The sequence below is a fragment of the Bufo bufo genome, chromosome 1 (assembly GCF_905171765.1).
Source record: "Bufo bufo chromosome 1, aBufBuf1.1, whole genome shotgun sequence".
Lineage (NCBI taxonomy): Eukaryota > Metazoa > Chordata > Amphibia > Anura > Bufonidae > Bufo > Bufo bufo.
Window position 1 is genome coordinate 268,699,698 of NC_053389.1, and position 12,154 is coordinate 268,711,851.

At 40.4% G+C, this 12,154-nt stretch overlaps 1 protein-coding gene across 2 annotated transcripts in view; it reads left to right on the forward strand.

Moving 5' to 3' along the window:
• LOC120986962 (solute carrier family 45 member 3-like) overlaps positions 1-5,266 on the forward strand; it is a 47,533-nt gene extending 42,267 nt beyond the window's left edge. For both annotated transcript variants that reach the window (XM_040415643.1, XM_040415644.1), the window contains exons 4-5: positions 254-519; positions 4,638-5,266. In XM_040415643.1, the coding sequence (XP_040271577.1) occupies positions 254-519; positions 4,638-5,099 (728 nt within the window). In that variant the 3' untranslated portion in view covers positions 5,100-5,266. The remainder of the gene's footprint in view (positions 1-253; positions 520-4,637) is intronic.
• Positions 5,267-12,154: the final 6,888 nt, after the last annotated feature.

A 12,154-nucleotide genomic window follows, 5' to 3' on the forward strand; every position in this document is an offset into this window, starting at 1 on the left:
GGATCCTACTGGCCAGAACCAATCTAACCGATCTAACTTTTGTCACCTATCCAGTGGACTGATAAATGCATTAGACTGAAATACCTCTTGAGGCCCAGCTGTCAACCCTCCCTCCCCACCCAAAAAAACCCCAAAACCTTTATTATGGAAATACAATAAATATGTCTCCTCAGGAACTGGAGAATTTTGTATGTTTAGTGATTTATTATTATTATTTTTTAACCTTTCCATCTGACTATTCATTGTTTTACAGGAATCCGCATGGGAAGTCTTGGCCTCTTCCTCCAGTGTGCAACATCGACCTTCTTCTCCATGATCATCAACAAACTTGCTAAGCAGTTTGGTTCCCGGAAAGTGTATCTCTCCAGCATGATCACGTTCACCTCTTCTGCCTTGGTTATATGCCTGTCACAGAACATCATCATAGTGACCATCATGTCTTCGTTAACTGGATTTGCATATGCTACACTACAGACACTCCCATACACGTTAATATGTCTCTATCACAAGGAAAAAGAAGTAAGTAAAATGTGTTAATGATTAGTTCATTGAAGACCCAATTCAGTACTGAAGAGAATGCAACATAACAGATTATATTAATAGTCTAGACCTTGGAAGGTTCTCATAGAGATGTGGAAAGTGGAAATCATTTTGTAACTTTAACCATGTTGCATGAACCATTCAATTATTATTTTTTTATTTCTCCTTATTACTCCAACTATCCCAAATGAAAAATGAAGCAACTGTACATATATTATTTAATGGGTTTTCCAGCCATTTAAAAATTGTCCAATGGGCTGCAGTTGGTTTAAAAAAATATATAAAGCTTATATTTACCTCACTGATCCCTGCCACTACCATTCTGACTGTGCCCAGGTCCCTGCTCTGATTCACTTCCTGCTGACCTCCATCACAGCAGGAAATAGCTGGTAATGCTGCTTAACCAATCCCTGGCTGCAGAGATTGCCCGCCTCACCCAATGATAGAGTTCCAAGGTAAGGTTACAGACTACAAACAAACCCTGTGTAGTCTGATCTTGCAGGCCATCCATCAGACCCTCCTGCTCGTTGCTAACATAACATTTATATTAGTAAAAAGCAGCAGACAAATACAAGGGAGTGTGACTCCAGGAGCAGACTATGAGTACGTAAACACGTAGATCTCCACAGCAGGGAACCTATTATATTGTACAGGCAGTCCTTGCTACACAGCTTAGCAGATTGATATATTGTTTCGTGGGAAAAGATACAATTTGTACTGAATCTTTTTAATTTAAATCCCTGCTCTTTCTATGCTCAGGAGTCCAGTGGGTGGTTCTACTCAGTGATTGATAGTCATCTTTCTATGCACAGTCATACAGGGAAGGCTGTCAATCACTGATTAGAACCTAGACTCCTAAGCATTGAAAGAGCAGGGATATAAATGAATGATATGCAACTTATTCTGAATCATTTCCCACAAAATCTGAATTCAATCTGATCAGCTCCTTCTACTCTATAATATGCTGCCTCCAGATATGCAACATAAAAAGTTCCCTTTAAAGAAGGACAATTTGTTACACTGTAGCTCAGTTACATCCATACTTTTTAAATCTTTTCATTATGGGAACCTGGTTAAATGATCTCAAGTCTGATCAGCAGCCCAAAGCTTGCTCTTGTGTGAACAGGAACTCCGTCTCTCCAATGTGGCTGACTTCCTGTGATCTGCAGGATGACATCAATCACCAGAGGCTCTTAGACCCCTCCCCTTCATGTGCATATCTCTGTATTCTGTTTATGATATAATATCTCTTGTATCTAAAGGATCAGGAGTACAGATATATAGCAGGTAAGTGTATACAGTGATTAGCTGCAGTTATATAAACCTCCTGAGTCACACTGCCTGTCTATGCCATCTGTGTTTGCAGACTTTCCAGTGTAGTTCTATGAAATGTAGCTTCACACTTATCTCCCTGCCTCCTGCATGAGAGAGCTGACAGGGGAGAGAGATAACAGGGCAGAGAAACTTAAGTTACATCATACAGGAAAACATGGAGACCATGCAGTGTGAGAGGACAGCAGATGTGTCACTGATCTCTCATGGCTGCCATTACCATAGTTGCCAACTGTCCAGAATTTGCCGGGACTGTCCCAGATTTTCAGAGATAGTCCCGGTCCAGAAATGAGCACACCAACAAGTGGGTGTTTTTAGGTGAGTTTGGGGCATTTCCAGGGCGGGGCTTATATGTCACGATTTTACCAACTGAGAGGTTGGTAACTATGCATTACACTGAGCCGTTCAGTGTGGTGAGACTCTGACCCCTCTGTCTCTGCAAAGCCAGGCATGATGGGAAATGTAGGATTCATTAGGAAAACCATATCTGAGGGGAATGAAGATGAGTGACAACCCACAAATAGTGTTGAGCGAACTTGTGGTTTCAAGTTTGGTGTACAAGGTTCGGGTTATCTAAGAATTCCGTTATAGATTCCGCTACTACGGACCATAGGTTAAGAGAAAAAAAATTGAAACACAAGAAAACATATAAATCAAACCAAAAGGGGTTTTCCAACATGTAACCTCCTTTGTCCATATACTAATCTACAACTCCATTTTACCCTAATTAATATACTCACCTAAAGAATTATTAGGAACACCTGTTCTATTTCTCATTAATGCAATTATCTAGTCAACCAATCACATGGCAGTTGCTTCAATGCATTTAGGAGGGTGGTCCTGGTCAAGACAATCTCCTGAACTCCAAACTGAATGTCAGAATGGGAAAGAAAGGTGATTTAAGCAATTTTGAGCGTGGCATGGTTGTTGGTGCCAGACGGGCCGGTCTGAGTATTTCACAATCTGCTCAGTTACTGGGATTTCCACGCACAACCATTTCTAGGGTTTACAAAGAATGGTGTGAAAAGGGAAAAACATCCAGTATACGGCAGTCCTGTGGGCAAAAATGCCTTGTGGATGCTAGAGGTCAGAGGAGAATGGGCCGACTGATTCAAGCTGATAGAAGAGCAACGTTTACTGAAATAACCACTCGTTACAACCGAGGTATGCAGCAAAGCATTTGTGAAGCCACAACACGCACAACCTTGAGGCAGATGGGCTACAACAGCAGAAGACCCTACCGGGTACCACTCATCTCCACTACAAATAGGAAAAAGAGGCTACAATTTGCTTAAGCTCACCAAAATTGGACTGTTGAAGACTGGAAAAATGTTGCCTGGTCTGATGAGTCGATTTCTGTTGAGACATTCAAATGGTAGAGTCCGAATTTGGCGCTAATGTACCATGTCACAAAGCTCGAATCATTTCAAATTGGTTTCTTGTACATGACAATGAGTTCACTGTACTAAAATGGCCCCAACTGTCACCAGATCTCAACCCAATAGAGCATCTTTGGGATGTGGTGGAACGGGAGCTTCGTGCCCTGGATGTGCATCCCTCAAATCTCCATCAACTGCAAGATGCTATCCTATCAATATGGGCCATTTCTAAAGAATGCTATCAGCACCTTGTTGAATCAATGCCACATAGAATTAGGCGGTTCTGAAGGCAAAAGGGGGTCCAACACCGTATTAGTATGGTGTTTCTAATAATTCTTTAGGTGAGTGTATGGGTGTGTATTGAGAAAGATCCCAGAAAGCGGATCGAAACATCGTGGGTCTGGTGAATAAAGCCTTTTCTACTTTTTTACGCCTTGGAAGTGCTGTGGAATTTTTTCATATTTTATATATATATATATATATATATATATATATATATATATATATATATTTATATACTTTCTTATTCTTAGAACAAGCCCTGTACCTCCTATGGATCCAGAGCTTCCTCCACTCATTGCTCCCATTGTGTAGACCAGTGTTTCCCAACCAGTGTGCCTCCAGCTGTTGCAAAACTACAACTCCCAGCATGCCCGCACAGCCAAAGGCTGTCCGGGCATGCTGGGAGTTGTAGTTTTGCAACAGCTGGAGGCACACTGGTTGGGAAACACTGGTGTAGACTTTCTGCTGCAGATCAGGGGAGGAAAAGAGCAACCAGCAGGTGGCGCTATACATTATATTGAGCAATTCATTGGCTATGCTACATTTTTGATTGCACGGAATTACAGAAGTATTCAGATTAAGGTGCTGGTTGGAAAAATGTAGAACATTTTTCATGGGATAACTCTTTTAAGGGAGATTCTAGTTATACCTTTTAGGTCCGATGAAATTCTTCCAAGGGCCCTATAAACTTTTCCTAATTTGTTGGCCATTGAAATGAAGATTAGTATGGAACTGAGTGCTTAGACCCCAGCAACGGCTAGAATGAGGAGAGAGCAGTACTCACATAGAGCGTTCTCCTCGCTACAGGAGACAGGCTCAATAAAAAATCTGATTCCATCTACTGCAGCAAGGAGAAAAGATACACTGTGTGAGTGCCTATCTCACCTCCTTCTAGTAATTTGGTGGGGGGGTCTTGGGGTTCATACCCCCATCAATTGCAACCTTTAACATGTTGCTATGACATATTAAAATTGTTTTCAAAGTACAGGGACACTTTAAGTACAACCAAGTGATCTCTAAATGTAGTTTTTAGTCTACAAGACTTTCTAAAATGTAACTAAATATTACTGTGAGCACCGACAATAAAGATGTGTTTCTACGCAGATATTTATGCCAAGACCCGCACTGCCAAACATCCGGAATGAAAAAATTCTCACCAAAGAAGCTGTGCACTTTTCACCCAACATACCAAGCAGCTACCAAAATGGAACTCATAAACAAAAAGGACACAACAATGAAGAAACAATATATATCACTCAAGAACTGGATACATATGTTCCTCCTGAAGACCATCCCTACTACCCAACAGACAATAATAACCAGGTGGTCAACACAGACGATAAACCTCTTAAAGACGTTTATGCAAAGAGAGGGATTGGCCTTGACTTTGCGACTCTTGACAGCACATTCCTCCTGTCTCAGGTCTTTCCATCCTTCTTCATGGGAATGTTTGTACAATTGATGGAAAATGTTACAGTCTACATTGCCTCATCCGTTGTTTTTGGAGTATTTGCCATATATTTAGCAAACCGTGTTGTTTTCGACCAAAAAGACTTACGAACATAAAAATATATTATCTTGATAGTAGAAAAGGTGAGGATGAAAACTTGTTTACAGTGTTCACGTTTACAGCCATAAATGTTTCTCTGTAGTTTTTGCCTTTTCACTTTCCTTTTTTTTTCTTTTTACTCTTATCTTTCTCCCTTTGTTTTCTCCCTGTCCTTATTTGGTTTTCTCCCTTTTCCTTTCTAGCTTTTCTTCCCCTTTCCTCTCTCCCTTTCTTTTCACTTTTCCCTCTCTTCTTGCTTTTCCCTCTTTTCGCTTTTTCCTCTGTACTCACTTTCTTTGTGGTTTTTTTTCACATTTTTCCCTTTCTTCGCAATTTCCATTTATTTTTTTATTTTCCTCTTTGCCCCTGTCTTTTTATCCTTTTTCTTTCCTTATTCCAACCACATGAAGATGATTAAAGAGAATAATTTGCCAAGAATCAACCTGTCAAGTAGGATAAGCTGTTACAAATATGGGCCAAAATAGAAGCAGAGCAGTCAAGGAACCAGAGAAACTTCTTTTTGGACCAAGAGACATTTTAAGCCCAGTCTCACAGAGGCAGTAGCAACATAACATATTATTTAATGGGTGTCTTCATCTGCATTTAGTTTTTAGAATTATCTGATCTTTGTACTTTAACCTAACTTTTATGCATCTCTTATTTATGCTCAGTAATAATTTACTCCTCTTCCTTAATCTTATTTCGGCCAATAATGCAATTCAGAAGGTGAAAATTGTGACTCTTCCACTCCCCCCCCCCCTCTCCCAGAGGCATTATTTGGTCTTCTAAGTCAGGGATGCCCAACCTGCAGCACTCCAGCTGTTGCAAAACTACAACTCCCAGCATGCCTGGATATCTTACATCTATATGGGCATGTCGGGATTTGTAGTAGGCCACACGTTGGGCATCCCTGTCTGTCACGGCCTTTGGTTTGCGCTGTGACACTGTTGCCACACTTGCGGTGGCAGTGTCTTGGCCTTCTGGGTGATTGCCGTGACATGGTTGCCACGCATGCTGTTGCCGGTGGTAACATGTGGTTTTCGGAAGAGGGCCCGCCCGCCTGCCTTTTCTGGCGCACATGCTTATCCTCCGGAGGGAGGGTGAAAGGTGAGACGCTGTTAACAGTGCGGTTCCCTGTGACTGTTGGTTGCAGTAGGTGTGAACCGTCACTTGTGTTTGCGTTTCTCCTCGTCCATTTCTCACTGGTTCAGGTGCTTGTGTTGCGTGCCAGATGCATTCCTTTGGTGTACTGGCTGTGTGCTGGTTGGGGATGCATGCTGGCAGCGACCTGGTGTGAACCGTGTCTGAGGTGGACGCAGCGTTCAGTGCGGTTTCTCTGGGCTCTTTTGTGGCTGGTCCCCTGGTTCCTGTGTGTTGCTCCAGGGGCTGGCGGCAGTCTTAGGCTTCTTTTAGACGGGCGTTGCGGGAAAATGTGAGGGTGAGTTACGGGAACACCCGCGATTTTTCCGCGCGAGTGCAAAACATTATAATGCGTTTTGCCTTCGCGTGAGAAAAATCACGCATGTTTGCTACCCAAACCCGAACTTCTTCACAGAAGTTCGGGCTTGGGATCGGTGTTCTGTAGATTGTATTATTTTCCCTTATAGCATGGTTGTAAGGGAAAATAATAGCATTCTGAATACAGAATGCATAGTTAAATAGCGCTGGAGGGGTTAAAAAAAAAATAATTATAATTTAACTCACCTTTAGTCCACTTGATTGCGGAGCCCGGCATCTCCTTCTGTCTCCTTTGCTGAACAGGACCTGTGGTGACATCACTCCGGTCATCACATGATCCATCACCATGGTAAAAGATCATGTGATGACCGGAGTGACGTCACCACAGGTCCTGTTCAGCAAAGGAGACAGAAGGAGATGCCGGCTGCGCGAGCAAGTGGATTAAGGTGAGTTAATTTTTTTTATATTTTTTTTTAACCCCTCCAGCGCTATTTTACTATGCATTCTGTATTCAGAATGCTATTATTTTCCCTTATAACCATGTTATAAGGGAAAATAATAATGATCGGGTCTCCATCCCGATCGTCTCCTAGCAACCGTGCGTGAAAATCGCAGCGCATCCGCACTTGCTTGCGATTTTCACGCAACACCATTCACTTCTATGGGGCCTGCGTTGCGTGAAAAACGCACAATATAGAGCTTGCTGTGATTTTCACGCAACGCGCAAGTGATGCGTGAAAATCACCGCTCATGTGAACAGCCCCATAGAAATGAATGGGTCGGTATTCAGTGCGGGTGCAATGCGTTCAACTAATGCATCGCATCCGCGCGGAATACTCGCCCGTGTGAAAGGGGCCTTAGAGAGACATCCTTGCTCTGACGCTGAATCTTCTTACCCTTGTGGTCAGCAATGTTATCACGGTGTCTCCTTCCCTTCCTCGGGGTCCGATCCTGAGTATGAGTCGTCCTACCATCGGGGTCCACTCATACAGTGAGGAGTCAGGGAGAGGTTTAGGGACGCGGTAGGAGGTGACCTGCTCCCTTATTGCTCCTTTTGGCCAGGCTGATCCCCTTTACCCTCTGACACCGCACGGTGGGGGGTTTCCCCCTCTCCCCGCCGTGACACTGTCCTAAGCAATATGTTTTGGGAAAGGTGTAATGTTAAGGTATTGGGTTCATTATCGGTGACCAGGTGGCAGCTTTCTGCAGCAAATACCTCTCCCCACTGCTGTTTCTGCAGTGGAGACCAAATGGGCTAAATGCCAAATTTGATCATTTCTAGTATTTTTCCACCGAGCTGCACATTTTTAGCTGCTTCATCATTGAAATCAAAGCACAATCTCTGAAATTCAGATTTGAATACAGGAGTGTAAATCCCACAAGGAGAATCAAATATTGTAACTGAAAATTATTTTGAAAAATATATATTTTTTCAGATTATTTTAAGGATTCCACAAAATGTACTGTATAACTTATAAGGAATACTAACTACTGCTACTTAATTGGCCTTTTAGATCTCTTACTACAATGTTAAGAAAAGCTGCTAGCTTTTTATGTTTTTAATGTGCTATAGGAATGTTTGTATTTTTTTTTTTTTTTACATTTTATCCAGGAGATTTTCATAGTGAAAAAGTTACACAGTCACCTATACAGTTTGTAGGTGGCCATTTTATGAGTCAAACCTAATGGTCAGACTCTCAGGAACTAAAGGGTTTAAATGAATGGGGTACTTCTATTTCAGTTTCCTGCTAGAAGTCCCTTCCTATACATATACCTGCATAGAGAGTACACGGTTAATCTGGGAGTGCTCCTGTGTTCCTTCTGCAGATACCTGTAAAGGGTCATCATAGGGATATCCATTCATTTAATATGGTGTGTAGTTTGATACCACAATATTAAAGAATGTATTTTAGGCTGACCATAGGAAAGTCCTCTGACCCCCAAGAACATATGGGACTGCATCACACACTGAAGTTGGCCTTTTATTATTGAGCTCATCCGAAAACTGACATTGAAATGAATGCAGTGTTTTCTAGAGAACAACCATCATCAGCAAACCTAAGATCTGCTAAAGCTAAGATGAAATGCCTGTCAGGAGAACATATTTTTCTCAACACCACTACAAACATGGCATGTTTGTAGTGGAATCAAGATAATTATCTGTTTGAAGGGAATAGGAGAATAAGTTTAATCTAATGAGGGAACGAAGCATGGGGATATTAAAATCCAACATGCTTGATCCTTCTTTTCCCAATATCTGAAGTCAGCCCTCCATACACATTAGATACTAGACCAACCTATCCAAAATCCATGGGTTCAACCACATTTTATATTATGCATTTGGCCTTCTTATAGGGAATCTGTAACCAGTTTTAACTGGTGAACTAGACCATGATTAAAAAGCTGGGGCACTTACCGTTGTTTGAGCCATTATTTATTTATTTTCAAATCCCTATTGAACAGATATATAATGAGTCAAGCTCTGTCCTCAATACAAGCTCTATTGATAAGTGTCCAGCTCTCACCTACCCCACCACTGATTGTACCCATAAGCAGCTGGTGGAGCTTCTCGCAAAGAAGTTTAAGGTAAAAACTGAGTCAAAAAAGTAACTAAATAGTATTTCTATCAGGGACTTTGTCACCAGTTTATGCTGCCCTGAGACGTGACAGATTCCCTTGGAGACCTTATTCACAGGGTCATTTTATGTCTATGCTTCTGGATGCATCAACATGGGACCTTTCTTAAAAAAGAAAATGGGAGGGGGTTTCTTGCACAACCCTTTAAGAACACTGCAGCAAACTGTTTTCTATTTTTTCAGTCCACAAGTCATCCAAAACTATAATTCCTTCAGTCATCTGTTTCTATCAAGCTGGAAGACTTCCAATACGTCTGCCATCTTTCCCAAAGTTTTGAAAGACAAATCTGCCATGTTATGTAGTAACAGAATAGGGATAACAGTAACTCTTTGCTTTACAGAAAGTTGACGAATGTTCTACACAAAACAATTAGATTGCTGCTTTTATCTTCTATTCTAGCATTAAGAGGGTTTCTGAGTTAAAAAATGATGACTGCTTTCCTCCTGAAACAGCCATTTGAGCCCACCGGTAATGTCCAGTATTTTGCCTTGGCTCCATTAAAGTAATTGGAGCTGTGATGTAATGACACACACAATCTATGGACAGCAGCGGCACAGTTTCCAGACGAAAGCAGACTTTTTTTTTCTAACCCTAGACACCCTTTTTAACTATATGACAGCAGGGATCTGATAAGCTGTCATGGGCAACACCTTTAATGGGAGTTGCTGATACTGGGCAACAGCTCAGATGAACTTTTTTTTTTACTGCATAATTATTGACGCCCTGCATTAATATTGAAATCTGAAGCCTTATAACAATGTTTTACCTAAGTGCCTATACTTCTTGTTTTGTTCTGTTGTTTTTTTTTTACATAAGAAACTACTATATTTAAGGGGAATTTTTCTACTGTTGTAATTTCAGAAGTAATTTATATGTTAGGATTTTTTTTGTAGCTTTGACACAGTTATCATGTAAATACTATGTATACATATTGTTATAAAACTCATTTCAATAAATTATTCCTCTGATGCTTTTATGGATTTCTATTAGCTAAAACATTTTTTTGTTTCAACTTATACAAAATTCCTAAAATAAAAAATATATATAAAGGATGAAATAGGATCTGTCCTAATTCTGCATATCAAAACCAGTTATTAAACTGTCATTACTGTGCAAACAAATGAGTGAGCTCCCATCGACCAGCACCCAACATGGCTCTTGGGCAACGCCCATATGATACAAAGAGAGGTGGTGGTAGCAAGATGTCTTCAATGAAGCTGCGCTCTCTGCTCCGAAACTAAGTGCTTTCTACTCTCCTATCCCCATCGAAAGGTCAGTATGCATGTACAGTTGGCTCGTACTGCGGAAATGTGGCCAGGTATAGACCTCACTAAATAATTTTATGAAGTTAAAGGGGAAGAACCAATTAAAAACTTAGCTTTAGATTCCACCCCTGGTTCTATTACCTTAATTCATTCTAACCCGTCTCAAAATAATAAACAAATCAAAATATGTTTAAATGTATGCAACACCTATTACACTGTGGTGCGCCTTAGTTTCGAAGCAAACGCCACTAAAGTATTAAAGTGTGAAGATACAGTTTCTGATCATTTGGACTACATTTTGTATTATATGTGCGCTTATAAAAAAAAAAGGACACAGCTTTAAATTAATGATATAACATTGGTAAAGCTCCGTAAACAAAATACCAAAGGGTATGAAGTGCAGGGTAAATTAAAATACAACATCAGCGTTGGGTAGATTTCTGAATAAATATGATATTAATTCTGTTGAGTTTTATTATCAACAATCAAAAGGCCTAAGATTAAACCGATATTAATGGTTAAAATCTTTACATTGAAGAAGATATCAATGAAGGAAAAGATATCAAAACAAATGTGTTATTATTTTATATTACAATGTGCTATGATTATACAGATGTAATTAAACTAAAACGAAGTGATATATGTTACGTGACAAAAGCCATCCAAGACCATTGAAAATATATTGATTGCCATTAGGATTGAAGAATGAAGATGAAGACCACCATGAAGTGTAAATTGCTCAATATATCAGTTAGTTTTTTTGTTTGAAGAATTATTACCAATTGAGTATATGTTGAGTTGAGACTGAGTATTATTATTGAGTTGAGCTAAATATACAGACAACTAAATAAGATATAGTGAAGAAAAAGAGATGGGAGGGGCACTCTCTACATATGGGATCACATGAAGAGTTAAAATGACCCAATTGGAGGGAAATACATTTTATTAAGAAATACTATAGACTCTAAAATACAATTCCATAAATGGCATAAAATGGAATAAAATAAACTTATCCTAAAAATATATTCACTAGAGAGGAAAACGTCCAGTATACAGTCAGGTCCATAAATATTGGGAGACCGACACAATTCTAGCATTTTTGGCTCTGTACACCACCACAATGGATTTGAAATGAAACGGACAAGATGTGCTTTAAATGCAGTCTGTCAGTTTTAATTTGAGGGTATTTACATCCAAATCAGGTGAACGGTGCAGGAATTACAACAGTTTGCATATGTGCCTCCCACTTGTTGAGGGACCAAAAGTAATGGGACAATTGGTTTCTTAGCTGTTCCATGGCCAGGTGTGTGTTATTCTCTCATTATCCCAATTACAATGAGCAGATAAAAGGTCCAGAGTTCATTTCAAGTGTGCTATTTGCATTTGCTAGTGAAGCAAGCCATCATTCGGCTGAAAAAACAAAACAAACCAATCAGAGAGATAGCAAAAACATTAGGCGTGGCCAAAACAACTGTCTTAAAAAGAAGGAACGCACCAGTGAGCTCAGCAACACCAAAAGACCCGGAAGACCACGGAAAACAACTGTGGTGGATGACTGAAGATTTCTTTCCCTGGTGAAGAAAACACCCTTCACAACAGTTGGCCAGATCAAGAACACTCTCCAGGAGGTAGGTGTATGTGTGTCAAAGTCAACAATCAAGAGAAGACTTCACTAGAGTGAATACAGAGGGTTCACCACAAGATGTAAACCA